At 44.8% G+C, this 21,218-nt stretch overlaps 1 protein-coding gene across 1 annotated transcript in view; it reads left to right on the top strand.

Moving 5' to 3' along the window:
* LOC141105653 (alpha-2-macroglobulin-like protein 1) overlaps positions 1 to 21,218 on the top strand; it is a 245,551-nt gene that overhangs the window by 152,819 nt on the left and 71,514 nt on the right. The window contains exons 20-23 of the mRNA XM_073595630.1: positions 3,881 to 4,007; positions 12,461 to 12,582; positions 16,670 to 16,724; positions 19,082 to 19,165. Coding sequence (XP_073451731.1) covers positions 3,881 to 4,007; positions 12,461 to 12,582; positions 16,670 to 16,724; positions 19,082 to 19,165 — 388 coding nt within the window. The remainder of the gene's footprint in view (positions 1 to 3,880; positions 4,008 to 12,460; positions 12,583 to 16,669; positions 16,725 to 19,081; positions 19,166 to 21,218) is intronic.

Genomic DNA, 21,218 nt, shown 5'->3' on the forward strand with positions numbered 1-21,218 from the left:
TTGCAGTTAAAATGGATATCTTGAAGGATCATGACTTTAAGCCAATCTTCATAGATATGTTCAGGAAGCTGCCCTGTCTGTGGCAGATAAACCACCCTGAATATAAGAACCAAACAAAGAGGAAGGCAGCGCTGGATAATTTGCTGCAATTTGTGAAGACGGTGATCCCCACGGCAGACATCATCTATTTGAAGATCCTAATTGGTGGCCTGAGGAGCACTTATCTAAGGGAGCGCAAGAAGGTCCAGGATTCCCAGAGATCAGGAGCTGCAGATGACATTTATGTCCCCAGGCTGTGGTACTATGATAGGCTGCATTTTCTGGCAGGTCAGACTGAACCCAGGCCAGCACTCTCCACTCTTCCTTCCATGCTTCCTTCCCCCCCAGCTGAGGCTTCTGATGTCCAACCTGGGCCTTCCAGGCAGCAACATGTGGAGGAGCCCAGCTTGAGCCAGGTATAGCATTCTTCTAAATATTTCTGGTTGTCCAATCAATGATGTTAAATAGATGTTAGTTTGGAGTACTAATTTAGGATTGTGATTGATGATGCAAAAACTAAAACCATTTCCCTTTTTCATACACAGGGAAGTCTCAGCCAGGAGGTGGCTGGCCAAGCAGGCTGCCTGATACCCAGGTCCCTCCCCTACACCTTCAAAGACAAAGTGGCAGGAAGAGGAGTAGCCTGGAGGAGGCTGCCATAGGCCTCTTTTGGAAGGCTACTGAGGCCCCCGAACACCCCACACTGTGGAGGAGGACTTTGCTGGCATAACTGCCTGCAAAATGATGCAGATGAAGGAGGGCCAACGACTCCTATGTGAGTTCTTAATTTGGAAGCTCTAAATAAGGGGTTGAGGGGCCAAATCACATGTGCAACCCACATTTGTCACCTCACCCATAATCCTCCTCCTCCTCCTCCAGGTCCTCCTCCTCCTCCTCCAGGTCCTCCTCCACCTCCTCCTCCTCCTCCTCCTCCAGGTCCTACTCCTCCTCCTGCCACATCTCCAACACCAGAGCCACAGCCGGGAAGGAAGTGTGGAAGGAAGACCAGAGAGTGATGACCCTGGGTTCAGTCTGGTCTGGCAAAATATGCAGCCTCTTGTATGACCACAGCCTGGGGACACAGATGTCATCTGCTGCTTTCATGATCTCTGGGACTTCTGGACCAGATTGTACTCCCTTAAATATGGACTCCTCAGGCTACCAATTTTGCAGGAAAATAATTGATGTGTGCCCTGGGGGTCAAAGGCTTCGCCAATTTATGATATTTATCCAGGGTTGCCTCCCTCTTTGTTTGGTTCTGAGCCCTTAATAAAGGAATTTTTGTTTCAATTATGTGTGTTTTCCTTCATAAAGGACAGTTTGTTTGTGAGGAGGCAGGTACATTTCAAAAATACAATGTGAAATTAACAAGACACAAACACCAAACAATCTCCTTGAGATTAAATAATACAAGATAATAATGGTGTTGTGGTAACTTGACACACAAAACACACACGGTCGGAGTTTCCGACAACAAGCTCCGATTGCACATTTTCCTTCGGAAAATCCGACCGTGTGTACGAGGCATTAGAGTTAGACGCAACTGCACTGAACTGGATGACTACTTTATACAAGCTAATACACTAAAAGATAAGTTCATGCAGAAAGGGTATAGAGAGGAGGGTTTGAATAATTTGATCACTGAAACAGCACAAATACCAAGAGAGCAATGTTTGGGGAATAAAGAAGCCAAACCTGCTAATGATCAACACCAATGGGGATTCATTTCCAATTTCCATTACCAGTATAAGGAGATAGAAAATATTTTTATTAAACACTGGCACGTTTTATGCAGGGACAGACACTTGGGAGAATCTCTACCTAGCAGACCAAAGTTCATTTACAGAAGGGTCCCCAATTTTGGAGATCAAGTAGTACGAAAAATCCTGGACCCACCCAGTGAACGAACTCTTAGAATAGATCTAAAAGGCTTTTTTTCCTGTAGAAAATGCATTTGCTTCAGAACTGTGAATAGAATTAACAGGGGTCTGACTAATGTTACTAACCCGGATCATGAAGTATTAGAGATAGACAAATTCATTACATGCAACTCTTCTCATGTGGTCTATCTGATGTGGTGCCCATGTGGGTTGTACTATGTGGGAAGAACTAAGCGACTTTTGAAGGTACGGATAGCTGAGCATTTAGCGAACATTAGGAATGGCTTCAAATTCCATAGTGTATCATTGCACTTTAAGGAAAAACATAATCAGGATCCATCTCTACTCCAATTCTGTGGAATTGATCAGGTCTCTCCATCGTGGAGGGCTCTAATCTGGTTAGGGACTTGTCCCAGAGAGAAACGAAATGGATTTTTTTTTTAAAGAGTCTTTATCCGAGAGGGTTAAACATTGAGTTAGATCTCAATTGTTTTATGTTTTTATGTTTTTATGTTTGATACATTGAACCTGAATTTTAGTATTGATATGCTTTCATTGATTTACGTTAACTCCAACCACCTTTTAAATTCTAATAATATTTTATATATATATATATATATATATATATATATATATATATATATATATATATATATATATAATATATTTTTTATAGATATATATATATTTTTTTACTTGTTTATTATTTTTAACTTTTTGCTATTTAAATATTAGCGATTTGTATTATATTAGATCGGTTAAAGCTTCATTAATGTGTAAAGCTATTATGCTGTAAGGGATTTATATGTATATAGTTTTGTTTGGTTACATAACATGCTTTTAGTAAGGTATACCTTTAGCTTATGGACTCTTTCAATGAAAGTTATGGATGTGTCATATGCATTAATTATGCTTTAGTAGTTTTTAACCTCTGTACAGGATGGTAGTACTTCTTACTATAGGAATAAGAATGCTGAAGCCACTGTGTTGTGGTCAGGGGGACACAGGATGCGCGCACGCGCCCTAGTGTTACTTCTGCCATTAGTTGGTAGGAGAGGTACAAAGGGGAGGGTTGCCGTGCTGTACAGCCAACCCCATGAGTAAGTTGGAATGACGAAACATGTCGGGGGCGTGGCTGTACGGCAACCATCTGTGAGGATTAGTGTTTGATGCTCTGCTGCTTCCGAGTGTGACGAGGTGGTGTCATGAGCAAGCGAGGTGATCGAGACAGCGAGTTCCAACACACTGCATCCCGGGTCCACTGTGACTGCAACACATCGCTTTTGGCTCTGTGACAAGTAATTTGAATTCCTGGAAAGCTTTACATGACTGGAATTATGTGAGTGCAATAGTTGAAGATTTTTATACCATTTTAAATAAATTGTTTGCAATATCACACTATTAGAAGCTTTTTTCATTTCTTGTTCACTGTTGGGAATTTCCTCCCTCATTGAGTGCTGCTGAAAGCTGAGGTTTGATTAACCTTGGTGGGTTTGTAACAGCTTGTGTGCCAAGCATGAGCATGCGAGGCATATCTTTTTGGTGAGTGCGATTTCAAAAGGGAGTGGATCACAGTCACATTTTGGTGTGGTGGAAGATATTTTTATATCGTTTTGGTCTAAGATTATTCACTTTATAAGAACGTTATCACTATCCATGGACTCTTAATTTTTTCTTTTTTTTCTTGATTAGTTCTGGACACTCTGACACGTGGAGATTGTTTTTGACATTCATTAGACACTAAATGTATGATTTACTGTCACTAGTTTTCTAATTCATTGTCTGATTTAGGTTTGAGTTTCTGTCACGGATTCATATATTTGCAGCGCCACTATTTTTTTCATTTAAAATACTATATTAAAACCCAATTGCTGTTTTGTTATATGCTCTGTATTTGTATAGTGCAGTTTTAACGCTCTCCTAACTTCACTAAGTATAAAGATTTCTTTCCCTGTTGACAGGTACAAACCACCCTGTTACCTTCCTTAGAATTGGATGAGGAACCATGTGCTGGCTGTCAGTACAGCAGCTGTCTAAGTGCTGATGAAAGCAAAACGTTCTACTGGAGACTTAAAGCATCTAAGATGGGTGAGTCGTGTGTCCAGTGAGAAATACTCAGTGCATTACCCAACTGCTTTGAGAAGGTTTTAAAATAAATTATACTCCTTTATAGGGATGAGCCGAACCCCCCCCCTGGTTCGGTTCGCATGCGAACGGAGCGAAAGTTTGCGCGAACTTTCGTACACCGTTAAAGACTATGGAACTCGAACGTGGGAAATCAAAAGTGTGAATTTTAAAGGCTAATATGTAAGTTTTTGTCCTAAAAAGGGTTTGGGGACCTGGGTCCTGCCTCAGGGGACATGGATTAATGCAAAAATAAGTTTTAAAAACGGCCGTTTTTTCGGGAGCAGTGATTTTAATGATGCTTAAAGTGAATAAATAAAAGTGAAATATTCCTTTAAATATCGTACCTGGGGGGTGTCTATAGTATGCCTGTAAAGTGGCGCGTGTTTCCCGTGTTTAGAACAGTCCCTGCACAAAATGACATTTCTAAAGGAATAAAAGTCATGTAAAACTGCTTGCAGCTGTAATGTAATGTCGGGTCCCGGAAATATGGATGAAAATTATTGAGAAAAACGGCATGGGTGACACCCCAGCCCATTACCAGGCCCTTTGGGTCTTGTATGGATAATAAGGGGAACCCCGCACCCAAATTAAAAAAAGAAAAGGCGTGGGGCCCCCAGGCCCTATATACTCTGAACAGAAGTATACAGGTGGTCCCAAGAAAGACAGGGACTGCAGGTTTGATCTTAAGTTGAATCTGTTTGTAATTTGGAACAGGTACATTTTCTAAGTATAGCTCCAGACAAAAAATCTATTTTTAAGCTTTTTGGAAAACATAGGGAAGGGTTATCACCCCTGTAACATTTGTTTTGCTGTCTGTGTCCCTGTTCAGAAGATTTCACCTCACTTTTGCCCCAATGACAAATGGATTTTAAAATGTGGGGTTTTTAGGGAAACAAGGATTGGTGATAAAGTATCAGTGGAGGAGACACCTTTTTCCCATATTAACTCTTACAAGAGAGAATTTCCCTTCCTAGTAGATTTCCTCTCACTTCCTGTTGTCTCCCTCCATTTGTAAGTAGGAGTCGTTTGTAAGTCGGATATTTGAAAGTAGGAGCCTGCCCTATATACTCTGCAGAAATTTGGGCCTTAGGTGTTGGTGGTACCAGAACACTGTAAGCCCTCATAGTTACTCTTGGTGGGCGCTGAAACGGGCCCTGCTGTGAAATATTATATCAAGAATTGTAATTACATGCCCCTGTTGAACAGGGTCAGAAAAATTGGGCCTTTGGTGGTGGTGTGGTGGTGTTGCCACAACACTGTAAGCCCTCACAGTTACTCTTGGTGGGCGCAGGAACAGGCCTTGCTGTGAAATATTAGATCGAAAATTGTAATTACACGCCCCTGTTGAACAGGGGCAGAAAAATTGGGCCTTAGGCACTGGTGCTGGTGCCACAACACTGCAACCCCTCACAGATACTCTAGTTGAGCGCAGGAACAAGCCCTGCTGCAAAATATTACAGCAAAAATTGTAATTACACGCCCCTGTTTAAAAGGGTAGAAAGTTTGGGCCTTAGCCTATCAACATTGAGGAGGAATAGGATAGTCACTCAGCATCAGCATAGGCAGTCTTCAAGGGATCTCACATTCATAAAAAAATTATTCGGTTACATCAGCATCAGGTGTTTTGTAGCTGGTGATCCAAGACTGATTCATTTTTATGAAGGTGAGCCGATCAACCGAGTCGGTGGACAGGCGCACTCTGTGATCGGTTACAAAGCCTCCAGCAGCACTGAATGTGCGTTCCTCAAGACCCAATAACAGAGGATTTTCGGTTGGAAAGGTCTCCAAGTCTGATCTTGCCCCTAGGTATTCCTGCACCATGTAAATCAGTCGCTGGTGATGGTTGCTGGAACCAATCAGACCTTGGGGCTGCGGATTAAAAAAATGTCTGAACGCATCTGTCAGACGGCCACCTTCTCCGCCACTCCTTCTGTGACTGACCGAAGCCTCAGCAACATGTTGTCCAGGACCAGGAGTTTGTAACATCCCAAGCTCTGGAAACACGTTGCACAAACCTTTCTGCAAGGCCTCCCGAAGATGTTTCATCCTCTGCTCCCTCTGCGATGGCTGGATAAGTTCCGCAACCTTACCCTTGTAACATGGATCAAGGAGGGTTGCTAGCCAGTAATGATCCCTCTCCTTGAATCTGAGGGTCCTTTCGCAGGCTTTGCAGGATCAGGGAGGACATGTAGCGTAGGTTTGCTGAGGCATTCGGTCCGGAGTCCTCTGGGTCACTAAGGACCACATGATCCGCAACCCCCTCCTCCCAGCCAGGTACAAGTCCATGGGTTTCTGGGGACTGTATACGATCCCTTGAAGACTGCTGCTAATGCTGAGTGCTTGGCTCCACCTCCATGCTGACACAATCCTCCTCCTCCACTTCCTGTGTGATCGACGGGCCCACAGGAACACTGTCTGGATAAAGGGGGCCTTGAGAGGTAAGGAAGTCCTCCTCTTCCTCCCTCTCTTCTGCCTCAAGTGCCCTGTCCATTATTCCACGCAGCATGTGCTCCAACATGTAGACAAGAGGGACAGTATCACTGATGCATGCACTGTCACTGCTCACCATGCTCGTGGGCTCCTCAAAGGGTGACAGGACAGTGCATGCATCCTTGATCATGAGCCACTGGCGTGGCAAAAAGAAGCCAAGCTCCCCTGACCCTGTCCTGTTCCATAGTCGCACAGGTATTCATTGATGGCCCTCTGCTGCGTATGCAGCCGCTGTAGAATGGCCAACGTTGAGTTCCATCTGGTGGGCATGTCACAGATTAGATGGTTCTTGGGTAGGTTGTATTCCTTTTGGAGGTCAGCCAGCCGAGCACTGGCATTATATGACCAGCAGAAATGCACAAAGACTTACCTGGCCTGCCTCAGGAGATCCTGTAAGCCCGGGTACCTGCACAAGAACCGCTGCACCACCAAATTAAGGACATGAGCCAAACAGGGCACATGGGTCAAGTGTCCCTGTCAGAGGGCGGAGAGGAGGTTGGTGCCATTGTTGCAAACCACCATTCCTGGCTGAAGCTGGCGTGGCATCAACCACCTCTGATCCTGTCCCTGCAGAGCTGACAGAATCTCTGCCCCAGTGTGGCTCCTGTCCCCTAAGCACACCAGCTCAAGCACTGCATGGCATCTTTTTGCCTGAGTGCTTGCGTAGCCCCCTGAACACCTACGGAGCACCTCTGGTTCCGAGGACAAATCTATAGAGGAAGAGGCCATGGAGGAAGAAGAAGAGGAGGGGTTGGAGAAGAGAGGTGTGTCAGAATCACCACTAGTAGCATTTTGGAGGCGTGGTGGCAGAACAAGCTCCAACAATACTGCACCCTGTCCTGCATCCTTCCCAGCTGCACAGCAGAGTCACCCAGTGCGCGGTGAAAGATAGGTAACATCCCTGTCCATGCCTGTTGGACCATGACTCAGCGGTAATATGCACCTTACCGCGGACCGCCCTGTCCAGCGAGGCCAAGACATTGCCTTCCACATGCCGATAGAGAGCCAGAATCGCCTTCCGTGAAAAAAAGTGGCATTTGGGAACCTGCCACTGAGGTACTGCACATTCCACAAATTCACGAAAGGGGGCAGAGTCTACCAGCTGAAAAGGTGGCAGTTGGAGTGCTAGCAATTTAGCCAAGCTAGCATTCAGCCGCTGGGCATGTGGATGACTGGGACCAAATTTTTTTTGCTGGTTTAGCAACTGGGGTAGGGAAATTTGCCTGCTACAATCAGACGTTGGTGTAGCGATAGCAGATTGCCCGCAAGTACTTGGCACACCTAATTCTACACCTTCTTTCCTCTCAGTGCAGGTTTCTAAGAGAACTGAAGGTATAGTGGGGTTGGAGATCCCAGCTGATGAGGAGCAAGGAGAGGTCCGCCTTGTTCTTTGGTGTGGGTCTTTTAAGTACGCTTGCCAACGGACTGCATGGGAGTTCGACATATGTCTGGTCATGCATGTGGTGCCCAAGCGGCTGCTGTTTTGGCCATACTTGATACGCTTTCAGACATATGTTGAAAACAGCAATGGTGCGATCTGCTGCACACGACTCAAAAAAGGCCCACACCAAAGAACTTTTCAAAAAACGCGCGGAGTCAGCAGCGCCCTGCACATGCGGAGCTCTGCGGTGTGATGCAGTCGGTTGGCTTCCCTTAAGCTGGCCCCTGGAGGGCATCCTGCTTTGTTGGAGATGCTCCTCCTCTCTCCTATCAGGCACCCACGTAGAGTCAGTGACCTCATCATCCCCTCCCTCCTCGTCACTGGAGCAAACCTGGCAGTATGCTGCAGCTGGGGGAACATGACTGCCAATTTGTTGTCCTTCTTGGGCACCCCCTCTCTCTGGGCTCATATTACTGCCTTCCTCAAGCTGGGTACCATCATCGGAGCCTTCAAAACGCTGCACATTATCCTGCAGCATGTACCCAACACTGTGGTCGAACAGTTCGGGGGACTCCTCTGTGCATAATGGTGGGGCTAGGGAAGGAGTAACTGATGACCTGGAGCCGATGGAATAGGCCGCTTTGGCAGCTGCATTTGGCAGCCAAAGTACTCTGAGCCTGGGTGACAGAGGATCAGGAGGATGTGGACGGTTTGGTCATCCACTCTACCAACTCTTCTGCATGTTGTGGCTCAACACAGCCAGCTGCCGAAAAAAAGGACAAGCGTGCCCCACAGCCACATGCTGAGGATGCACCGTGTCCATGACCAGCACTGTTGGCTGTAGACACAGAGCCTGCTTGCCCTCTTTTCATGGCCTGTGAGTGTCTGCCTCTCCTTGTTGGCCTTCCAGACATACTGTATTTGATGTATTTGTAATGTATTTGAATAGGTACACCAGGAATGGCCTGCAGTGAGATGTAGCTGCACAAAGCTGGGATGTATATATATACTGAATATACTGCAGCTAACTGAATCAACTGCCTGCCTGTAGTATATTAGGAAGACAACAACAGGAACGGTCTGCAGTGAGATCTAGCTGCACAGGATACAGTACTGAATATACTGCAGCTAACTGAATCAACTGCCTGCCTGTAGTATATTAGGAAGAGAACAACAGGAACGGTCTGCAGTGAGATCTAGCTGCACAGGATACAGTACTGAATATACTGCGGCTAACTGAATCAACTGCCTGCCTGTAGTATATTAGGAAGAGAACAACAGGAATGGTCTGCAGTGAGATCTAGCTGCACAGGATACAGTACTGAATATACTGCGGCTAACTGAATCAACTGCCTGCCTGTTCTTTGGTGTGGGTCTTTTAAGTACGCTTGCCAACGAACTGCATGGGAGTTCGACATATGTCTGGTCAAGCATGTGGTGCCCAAGCGGCTGCTGTTTTGGCCATGCTTGATACACTTTCAGACATATGTTGCAAACAGCAATGGTGCGATCTGCTGCACATGACTCAAAAAAGGTCCACACCAAAGAATTTTTCAAAAAACGCGTGGAGTCAACAGCGCCCTGCACATGCGGAGCTCTGCGGTGTGATGCAGTCGGTTGGCTGTCCTTAAGCTGGCCCCTGGAGGGCATCCTGCTTTGTTGATGTGCCTCCTCTTCCTCCTCTCTCCTATCAGGCACCCACGTAGAGTCAGTGACCTCATCATCCCCTCCATCCTCGTCACTGGAGCAAACCTAGCAGTATGCTGCAGCTGGCGGCATACACCAGGCAGTAGTACCATGCAAGCGGCATCCCTACTCCTTTACCTATGAGTGGAGCTGCCACTGCTGACTTTTTTTTTTTATTTTATTTAAGGCACAAAAGGCATGTCCAGGTTATTAAACAACATTGTGAAACCAATAAAATATCCAATATATTTGCATGGAAAAAAACAAACCAGAAGGTCAATTCAGGGTACACAGGGTCTATCAATTTAGGGTATCAGACTCAGATTAGTTTGAAGATTAGGTAGTGTACCATCCAAGGGACAAACTGCTTGCAGTAGGTCCTGGAACTGCCTATACCATTTTCCATTTACACAATATCAAGAGAGGGGAAAGAAGAATTTATTTATTTGCGGACGATACTAAGCTAAGCAGGGCAATAATGTCTCAGCAGGATGTGGAAACCTTGCAAAAAGATCTGAACAAATTAATGGGGTGGGCAACTACATGGCAAATGAGGTTCAATGTAGAAACATGTAAAATAATGCATTTGGGTGGCAAAAATATGAATGCAATCAATACACTGGGGGGAGAACCTCTGGGGGAATCTAGGATGGAAATGGACCTGGAGGTCCTAGTAGATGATAGGCTCAGCAATGGCATGCAATGCCAAGCTGCTGCTAACAAAGCAAACAGAATATTGACCTGCATTAAAAAGGGGATTCATTCCAGAGATATAACGATAATTCTCCCACTCTACAAGACTCTGGACCTCACCTACATAGTAGGTGAGGTCGAAAAAAGACACAAGTCCATCAAGTCCAACCTATGTGTGTGATTATATGTCAGTATTACATTGTATATCCCTGTATGTTGCGGTCGGGTTCAGGTGCTTATCTAATAGTTTCTTGAAACTATCGATGTTCCTCGCTGAGACCACCGCCTGTGGAAGGGAATTCCACATCCTTGCCGCTCTTACAGTAAAGAACCCTATACGTAGTTTCAGGTTAAACCTTTTTTCTTCTAATGTTGATGAGTGGCGACGTTTCTTGTTAAACTCCCTTCCGCGAAAAAGTTTTATCTCTATTGTGGGGTCACCAGTACGGTATTTATAAGATGAAATCATATCCCCTCTCAAGCGTCTCTTCTCTGGAGAGAATAAGTTCAGTGCTCGCAACCTTTCCTCATAACTAATATCCTCCAGACCCTTTATTAGCTTTGTTGCCCTTCTTTGTACTCGCTCCATTTCCTGTACATCCATCCTCAGGACCTAGTACATAATAAATAAACAATCTGGGAGCCTGTACTTAAACAAGTCAGCAATGGCAGCTTCCAAATGTCAAACTTCAACTACTCTTTATTCTCTTTATTTGGCTATAGTCCTGTCTTTTGTTTAGAGTGGTCTGAACTCTGCAGGTTATGTTGATTGAGGCCCCAGTTAAAGTCTAAGTTTGGGTCATTTTTCTTTAAACCAGCACAAGGGCCCATGCTTACATTTATTGCAAAATGTCGCTTGTGCTGGTTCTGGCTGTCATAGTTAAAATCTGAAGACCTCTGCTCCCACCATACCCTGCAGCTGTGCTCCTTCTGGTACTGCGTGGAGTTAAAATGAGGGCTGGACCTGTCACAGGAACTCATCAAGAATGTTGACTATGCACAATCTCTCTGCCCCCCTCTTCTATTCATAGAAGCTGTACTTTTTCTTCCATGAATGAAAAACTCTCTATGAATTGTTCATCTGCCTATTCCATGGCTCCCAACTGTCCCTGATTTAGAGGGACTGTCCCTGATTTGGAGCAAAGTCCCTCTGTCCCTCATTCCAATTCATGTGTCCCTCATTTTGATCTGATCTCTATAGTTGTATATAAAATGCACTTTTTTATCTTTTAAAAAGCCAGCGCTAAACCTTTCATCAGAATTCTAAATTGCTGCATTTGTAAATTCTAAAAGCCAATATAAATGAATAGTAATGGTAAAAAAAGCACTTGTGGGTTTAACTAATCATTTTTTGTTGTATAATTCTCCTTAAGGCTGCTTTCACACTGAGGCGCTTTGCAGGCGCTAAAGTGCTAAAAATAGTGCCTGCTAAGCGCCCTGAAAGAGCCGCTCAATTCACTCCAATGTGAAAGCCCGAGGGCTTTCACACTGGAGCGGTGCGCTTGCAGGGCGGTCAAAAAAGTCCTGCAACCTGCATGTATTTACCGCTCCTAAAGCGCCCTTTCCCATTGAAAACAATGGGGCAGTGCTGCAAACCCTTTGCGGGCGGTTTTAACCCTTTTTCGGCCGCTAGCAAGGGTTAAAACTGCCACTAGTGGGCGAATAGCGCCACTAAATCGACGGTAAAGTGGCGCTAAATGTAGCGCTGATTTACCGCCAGCGCCCGCCCGCCTCAGTGTGCAAGTAGCCTAAAGGGGGTGTGTCCTGTGCCTACATACTTTTTCTAACAAGTGTCCCTCGTTCCCATTCCAAAAAGTTGGGAGGTATGCTATTCTCCTTTCATAGATTTCGTTTTATTTATGGAAGCTTCAGTACAGCTTTTATAAATGGAGGAAGGGGGCAGAAAGGACAGATATAATAAGGACTCTAGACGAGCACCTATGACAGGTCCCCCAAGCTTGTATGAACCCCTGCAACACTGGAATATTATGGTTGTGAGGTATGTGGGGGGGGCATAGGACTTTGGATTTCTACTATGATAGCTGGTACCAGCACAAGAAAAACGTAATTACCATTCCTTGTGCTAATCTTTTTATTCATTATTTGACTTAAACGATCTTAATAGCTACCATTTCATTACTTTAGCATGTTTCTTTCTTTCCAGGAGAAGTAAATATCACAGTGACGACAGAAGCTGTTAACTCATTGGACCTGTGTCAGAATGAAATACCTATTGTCCCCACACAAGGCAGCTCTGATACAATTATTAAGCCTCTTCTTGTACAGGTTAGTATCATGATAATTCATTCTCATAGTTCTATTCAGGTGATATAAAGGGTAGAATACATTTGTAATTCTGGTCTTACAGTTGTTACTTTATGCTATGTACACACATTATTGGTTGCAGTTAAATCTGGAGAGCTTTATTTCACTTAAAATATATGCAAGAAACTGTCTGAAAACAAGACCCTTGATTCCAAATGATTTGCTTATACAAGATTAGGAAGTCACTCTAGCAGTCCTATAGTAAAATGCAGTTGTGCAAAATGCTGTAGACCAGCGGTCGCCAACTAGTGGTCCATGGACCACTGATGGTCCATGGGAACATTTTGGTGGTTTCCAGGTGTTCTGTTGCAAATCAACATTGTGCTGGATGTATACCGCCCAATGTTGTTTCCAGTGTTGTTCTCAATACTGTTAGTGCGCATTGATACCCGGTGCCGCCTCTGTAGTTCCAGCTAGACATGTGCAATTCATTTAGTTCCAAATTCGTTTTTTTACCAATTTTGACAAATTTGTTAATTTGGATACATCCAAATTAGTGAAAACCCATTTAACAATTTTTTTCAAAAATTCTAAAATTTGGAAAACCAGAAATTCAAAAATTAGCAAATTCAAAAATTAGGAAATTGAGGAATTTGGAAATTAGAAAACTCGGAAATTAGGAAATCAGAGAACACTGAAATCTGAAATAATAACTAATGCCCCGTACACACGGTCAGACTTTGTTCGGACATTCCGACAACAAAATCCTAGGATTTTTTCCGACGGATGTTGGCTCAAACTTGTCTTGCATACACACGGTCACACAAAGTTGTCGGAAAATCCGATCGTTCTAAACGCGGTGACGTAAAACACGTACATCGGGACTATAAACGGGGCAGTGGCCAATAGCTTTCATCTCTTTATTTATTCTGAGCATGCGTGGCACTTTGTCCGTCGGATTTGTGTACACACGATCGGAATTTCCGATAACGGATTTTGTTGTCGGAAAATTTTATATCCTGCTCTCAAACTTTGTGTGTCGGAAAATCCGATGGAAAATGTGTGATGGAGCCTACACACGGTCGGAATTTCTGACAACAAGGTCCTATCACACATTTTCAGGCGGAAAATCCGACCGTGTGTACGGGGCATATTTCTAAAGTTATAGGTATTGGAATTCCCTTTCAAATCTGGCTGAACGAACGTAACGAACATGAATTTATCTGAGGTTACAAGTTATCCAAAATAGCGAATGTCATATCTAAACGAATGGAACATAACAAATTAATAACAATAAATAACAATAATAATAATAATAAAACGTTTTATTATTATTTATTATTAATTTGATCCGTTCCATTTGTTTAGATGCAGCATTCGTTATTTTGGATAATTCGTAACTTTGGATAAATTCTTATTCGTTTAACAGCCAAATTTGAAAGGAAATTCCAATACCTATAATTAATAGTTAGTTATTATTAGAATTTTCGGATTTTTGTTCTTTCAAATTTTTGTATTTTCTTTCTTATTTCCGAATTTACGAATTTTCAAATTTACGAATTTACGAATTTTCAAATTTACGAATTTTAGGAATTTATGAATTTGTGATTTTTCAAATTTACAAATTTACAAATTTACAAATTGTGATCATAATGAATGACCCGACAAACTAAAAAACAAAAACAAAAAATGAATGAAACGAAAACGAGCAAATTTTTCGGCAATGCACATGTCTAGTGTTGGCTCCTGTAAACTTGGAGGGATGCGCTGAGAGTAGTGCAGAGAGTGGGAGGTGAAGGAGAGGACTTCCAATGGCAGCACTGATCACAGACTGGGAGGGAGCACCGAGCTCAGGCACATGGCTGGATAAAGAGGTGAGATCCAATGATGAGTCTGTGTAAGGTAGCAGTGTGATGCAACGTCCGGAGGGGGGGCGGAGGGGGGCAGAGGGGGGCATTGTGTGTGTCAGGAAGCGGTGTGATCCAGGGGAGGGGGCAGAGAGCTGGAGCATTGTGTGTATAAGGTATGCAAAATTCATGTTAGTGGTCCATGGGATTCAAAATTGTTGAGTTCAGTGGTCCGGGAGGTCCGAAAAGGTTGGCAACCACTGCTGTAGACCAAAGTAACCAATTCGATTTAACATTTCAAAGATTTGTCTAAGAAAATTTAACTCTTAATGGCTACTGTGAGACTTATTTACTAAAGACAAGTGCACATGGAAGTGCAGTCGCTGTAGATTTAAAAAGAAGAAGGAATGGCTGCACACCAAGATACGAATATGAGTCCTTTATTCTTGATACTTTATCCATAAAACAAAGTGACACACCAAGGGAGACAGCAACAAGGCAGACGCATTTCACACCGGAATCATGTGATTAATCATTGCCCTAAAATGAAGTGCTGACCTTCCTTAAATAGGACCTGAGAGAGAGAGAGAGAGAGAGAGAGAGAGAGAGAGAGAGAGAGAGAGAGGGGAATATGTATATAAAAAAAATAAGAAAAAAATATAAAGAAAACATTTATGAAAAAAAAATATGTATATACAATAATAAATGAAAAAATATATTAATTAAATATATATGAAAAAATATCCAAACAGGGAAAAGAAAAGAAAGAAAAGAAAATTGAGATGGACAGCATTTTTCGCTTGCACATGAATGGATGATAGAAATCAGCAGAGCTTCCCTTCATTTCAGATCTTCCCTCAGATCTACAGCAACTGTACTTCCAAAAGCACTTGTAGTGCACAGTGGATTTTCCTTTAGTAAATGAACCCCTGTGGGTCACTGCACATAATGGGGTTGATTTAGTAAAGGCACATAGACTGTACACTTTGCAAAGTACAGTTGCACTCTGCAAAAGCAGTTGCTCCAGACCATAGTGCATGAGCAGAAGTTCTGCTGACTTCCATCATCCAATCATGTGCGGGCAAAAATGCTGTTTTTTAATTTTATTTTCCTAGCATGTGATTGGGTATTCTTTGCAAAGTGAAGCTTTATCTCATTTACTAAGCTCTGGAGCAACTGCTCTTGCAGAGTGCAACTGCATTTTGCAAAGTGCAACGCCTATTTGCCTTTAGTAAATCAACCCCAATCATTAATCTCATCTTTGTTCTTGGCAGAGGCGTTGCTAGGGGGTGGCTATTGGGGCTATAGCCCCGAATCTGGGGCCCATAGCCCCGAGTCTCTCACTGGGGGAAGCGATGCCATCAGTGGCGGATGTGGGTGCCGTGCAGATAACTAACATCTCAGCCATTTTACTTTTGTTCTGCCACTGCACTGGTTGCTAGAGCCACCCAGGGTCTAGCAACCCGTGATGTCACATAACCTGAGTGACACAGTGGGAGCCCGAACCAGTGGTGTCGCTGGGGGGGTGGGGGGCTGCCTTCCCTTCCTCTCTGTTTACATCCACACAGGAGGAGGAGGATCACGAGGGACACACCACTGTGTACAGTATATCCGTCAGCGCTGTTCTGAGGTCTGTACATTTTTACTATACAGTATGTAGGTGGACATGTGCAGGGGACTATGGGAGGGGAGAGGGGCGTTTATACTGATGGGGGGGTCTGCACTGAAGGGGGGTGTCTATACTGATGGGGGTCTGCACTGAGGAGGGTCTATACTGATGGGGGGTCTGCACTGAGGGGGGGGTGGCTGCACTGAGGGGGTGTCTATACTGATGGGGGAGGTCTATACTAAAGGAGGGGTGGTCTGTACTGAGGGAGGGTCTGTACTGATGGAGGGGGGTGGTCTGTACCATGCCCGCAGCCTCTGACATCTCTTGTACCATGCCCGCGGCCTCTGACATCCCATGTACCATGCCCGCAGCCTCTGACATCTCCTGTATCATGTCCACAGCCTCTGCATCACCTCTTGTGTATATATATATATATATATATATATATATATATATATATACACACACACACACACACACACACACACACACACATTTTTATTACATACATGTGTATGCCCGCCCAAGCGTATGACTTTCTTTTCTTTGCTGCTATGGGCTCTAGCCCCATATCTTTAGTAGGCCTAGCAACGCCCCTGGCTCTTGGTCCCCTTTGTTCGTTTAGCTAAACTTTGTTTATTTGTACTTGCAGCCTGGAGGAGTCCTACAAGAAAAGTCTTACAGTGCATTGCTTTGTAACCAAGAAGGTAAGGAATTACTGTGAATTCTATAGCTGGGGGATATAGAAAAACAAATATGTAATGCGTTTGTTTCTGGACCCAATAACCATAGCCCACCATAGAAAATTTCCCATGTAAGTGACTTTCCAGTGCAAATTTAGGTAAACTGACTACGAGTGTGTAAGCAGGGCCCAAGCGCTGGATACCCAGAGGGAAGGAAAGACACACACAGAGACCCAAATTTTCAAGGAATTGTATTAAGGTGGAAGTCACAACAAAACAGTAACAAAGCCTATGTGATGGCAACAGTCTGGTCAGCAACATCTACAGAGAACTGTGTAACAGTAGCCTGGAGCGATACACTAATGCTGAAAGCACCTGGCAGAGGGGGCAGCTGGAAGGCGGGCGTGTAACTGAAGAGGGAAGGCTCCTATCTGTAGAATAGGCAGACAGTCCCTACTCTGTCCCTCCTCCACTGGAACCTCTCCCCAAGCTATGTACACTCTCCTTAGCCAGTGGGTTCCTGTCCCTAACATAACCACACGCAAAATGCGTGCCAACTGCCGTGAGTCAGTACTTTTTATAAGCATTGCCCCATCAAAGGTGACTGCAGAGGTCACCTGGGGTAGCAGTACCCAATTGGATAGCTGTTCTCCTGATGACACCTATGGAGGCCTCATAGGTTCATTCTATCCTCCACTCTCTATGCAGGGAGGACAAAATACACCTGCCTACAAGTGCCCAGAACACGTACCGAAATCTAGAATGTGAAATAAAGGCCAGGTGCAAGAAAACCGAAAAAGTATTTACAAAAGGATAGACCAGCAATAAAACTAGTGAAGGCAAAATATTTTTTTCTTTTTCATTTTGGATAAGGTAAGGGCGAGTTATAAGCCCTGTAAGGTTGTTTTGTTTGCCATCCCATTCCCATTGGGAATATTTCCCTTTAGCCCTGTGCCAAATCCACATCAGGAAGTGAGAGGAAATCCCTACAAAGTGAGGGAAATCCTGGTAGTCACCAAACCTACTGGAAGACATCCCCCCTAATGCTATTTAGGTTAAAAAAGCTCTTTTCAACTACCATAGACTTGCTCTTGTGTCAGAAATGGCTCCTCCAAAGCCTTGATATTTTCACAGTATGAGATAAAAAAACTGATGGAAAGAAGTATAATGAAAAAGTTAACGTGACAGTACATAAATACAATACATTTTAAAAATACAGAATTCTGAATTAAATGAACTAAAACTACCTGAAATACACCCCCACTCCCCCCAAAAAAATAAATGGCAGCCAAGGGTAATAGGAGCGTCATTATGCGGGCTCTGCATGCTGTACAGCCATGTGCATGGAGAATTGGATGATTGGAAAAGGTGTCCCCGTTTACCCTCACCTCTTTTTCTGGAGACAATAAGTTTGGATTTTCCCTCACTTTCTTTCTAGGTGATAGTGGTCACCACTACAAATAGAGAGTGTGAATCTTCCCAGTGGGGATACAGACAGCAATAAAATCCTGTCTAACCTATCCTCTATCCAAAAGTAAAAAAAGGTTTTGCCTACAGATATAATTTGCCTTGATGAAGCTGTGTGCATGTCTAACATCTAATCATACACTAGGGTAACTCCTATTTCTGCAAACTCCCTTTAAAATGACATTGAGATCTATCTCACTTAATCAAAGTCTGGGTTTGTAAACTTTGATGTATGTTACATGTGTTATGGTATATACACATACACACACGCATTAAGTTTTAGTCAGAGCATGAATAACATATATGGCCTATATCAGTGGTTCTCAACCACTAGGATAATGGCCAGCTTCCAGCCCATAGTCTCCCTCCTCCAGGACTTTCAGCTATCTGCAGATTGCCAAACCCTTCCGCAATACCTCCAAATTCCCATATAGCTCCCAAACTCTCATATTTGCCAGTTGTGCCCCTAAACCTCCCCCACAGTGCCATTGGCCCCCTGAGAGCTCTCAGCCCTCACAAAGCCCTTAGCATCCCACATGGCCTCCTAACCTTCCACAGTATCCTGCAAAGCCCCCAGTGACCCTGAGAGACCCCAGCCCCCTCCAGAACCTCATCCTCTACAAGGCCATCAAGTCTGATGCAGAGTACTTTAATCCCCCCCCAGAACCCTCATCCCTACACTGACACCCAACCCCATTCAGAGCCTCCTGGCATATTAATAAATAGTTGGCTTTTCCATACTTTTATTGTGCGAGTATAAACTTTTTTTTTTCTTTTTTACTGTTGGAGCATAAAAGGTTATAAAATAATTTACAGAGACCTGGTCTCAATAAGGTTGAGAACCACTGATCTATATCGTTGTATTTTGCTTGTTTTGTCTTTATGTGAATCTAACACCAGTGTGTTTACATCAGGAGAATCAAAGATAGAGAACGTCTTTCTGGAAATTCCAGAGAATATTCTAAAAGATTCTGAAAGAGCCTATGTAACCGTTCTGGGTAAGTTGTATGGAATCACTTAAAGTAAATGTAAACCCTAAACCTCTCTTGTGATTTCAGTGCTAAAATGTTAGCACACTAATACACTAGTATTAGGATGTGGCCTTTAGTTTTTCCTATTCATAGATACATAATTCTTCCACCACTAAATACAAAAGAAGACTTTGGCATGTTTCCAATGAAAAAAGATGTGAGCTTCAGATCTTTCTATTCATTGATAGTACACTAGTAATTGGAAGTGGCCGTCAGATCTTTCTATACATGGATACTACACTAGCATTAAGATGTTGCTTTTAGTTCATCCTAATAATAGATAGTACACTAGTAATAAGTTGTGGCCTTTAGATATACATTGATAATACACTAGTGATGTAGTCAACAGTAGTGAGGCTTTTAGGTCTAATGCCGCGTACACACGGTCGGACTTTCCGGCATACTTGGTCCGGCGGACCAGAGTGTGCCGGACAATCCGCCCGTGTGTAGGCGCCGGCGGACTTTTCCGGCGGACTTTTTCCCAAAAGCCCGCCGGACCGAGATTTGAAGAAAGTTTTAAATCTTTCCGCCGGACTCAGTTTCGGGCGGAAAGTCCGCTCGTGTGTGTGCTGGTCCGACGGAAAGCCCGCTCGTGTGTATGCTGGTCCGACGGACCAGATACGACACGAGGGCAGGGTATTGCATCTCGCGCTCGCTGCAATAGGAAAAACACATTTTCCTATTGCGGCGAGCGCGGGGCATACCAGGCCCTTAGGTCTGGTATGGATTATAAAGGGAAGCCCCTACGCCGAAAAAACTGCGTGGGGTCCCCCCTAAAATCCATACCAGACCCCGATCCGAGCACGCAGCCTGGCCGGTCAGGAAAGGGGGTGGGGATGAGCGAGCGCCCCCCCCCCTCCTGAACCGTACCAGGCCGCATGCCCTCAACATGGGGGGTGGGTGCTTTGGGGGAGGGGGGCACCCTGCGGGGCCCCCCCACCCCAAAGCACCTTGTCCCCATGTTGATGAGGACAAGGGCCTCTTCCCGACAACCCTGGCCGTTGGTTGTCGGGGTCTGCGGGCGGGGGCTTATCAGAATCTGGGAGCCCCTTTAATAAGGGGGCCCCCAGATCCCGGCCCCCCACCCTATGTGAATGAGTATGGGGTACATGGTACCCCTACCCATTCACCTAGGGAAAAAGTGTAAGTAATAAAACACACTACACAGGTTTTTAAAATAGTTTATTAAACAGCTCCGGGGGGGATCTTCCTCCGGCTTCGGGGGTCCCTCCGCTTCATCTTCTCCCGGCGTCCGGTTGGTTCTTCTCCCGGTGTTCCAGTTCTTCGGCCGGCTCCTCTGCTGTCTTCAGGTAGCTCTCTTGCCAGCAGAGGTCCGGACTTGTGGGCTTCTGGGCTTCTGGGCTTCTTCTCTTCTCCAGATGTTGACACGACGCTCTCTCCGGCTGGACTGCTCTCCGAGGGCTGCGTTGTGACTTATATAGGCGGAGACCCCGCCCCCTTTTGATGTCACAGTCCCTGGGCATGCTGGGACTGTGACGTTTTAGGGGGCATGGTCACTGGGTGATGTTGACCACGCCCCCTAAAACGTCACAGTCCCAGCATGCCCAGGGACTGTGACATCAAAAGGGGGCGGGGTCTCCGCCTATATAAGTCACAACGCAGCCCTCGGAGAGCAGTCCAGCCGGAGAGAGCGTCGTGTCAACATCTGGAGAAGAGAAGAGAAGAAGCCCAGAAGCCCAGAAGCCCACAAGTCCGGACCTCTGCTGGCAAGAGAGCTACCTGAAGACAGCAGAGGAGCCGGCTGAAGAACTGGAACACCGGGAGAAGAACCAACCGGACGCCGGGAGAAGATGAAGCGGAGGGACCCCCGAAGCCGGAGGAAGATCCCCCCCGGAGCTGTTTAATAAACTATTTTAAAAACCTGTGTAGTGTGTTTTATTACTTACACTTTTTCCCTAGGTGAATGGGTAGGGGTACCATGTACCCCATACTCATTCACATAGGGTGGGGGGCCGGGATCTGGGGGCCCCCTTATTAAAGGGGCTCCCAGATTCCGATA

Source organism: Aquarana catesbeiana, linkage group LG08, assembly GCF_042186555.1.
Source record: "Aquarana catesbeiana isolate 2022-GZ linkage group LG08, ASM4218655v1, whole genome shotgun sequence".
NCBI classification, from domain to species: Eukaryota; Metazoa; Chordata; class Amphibia; order Anura; family Ranidae; genus Aquarana; species Aquarana catesbeiana.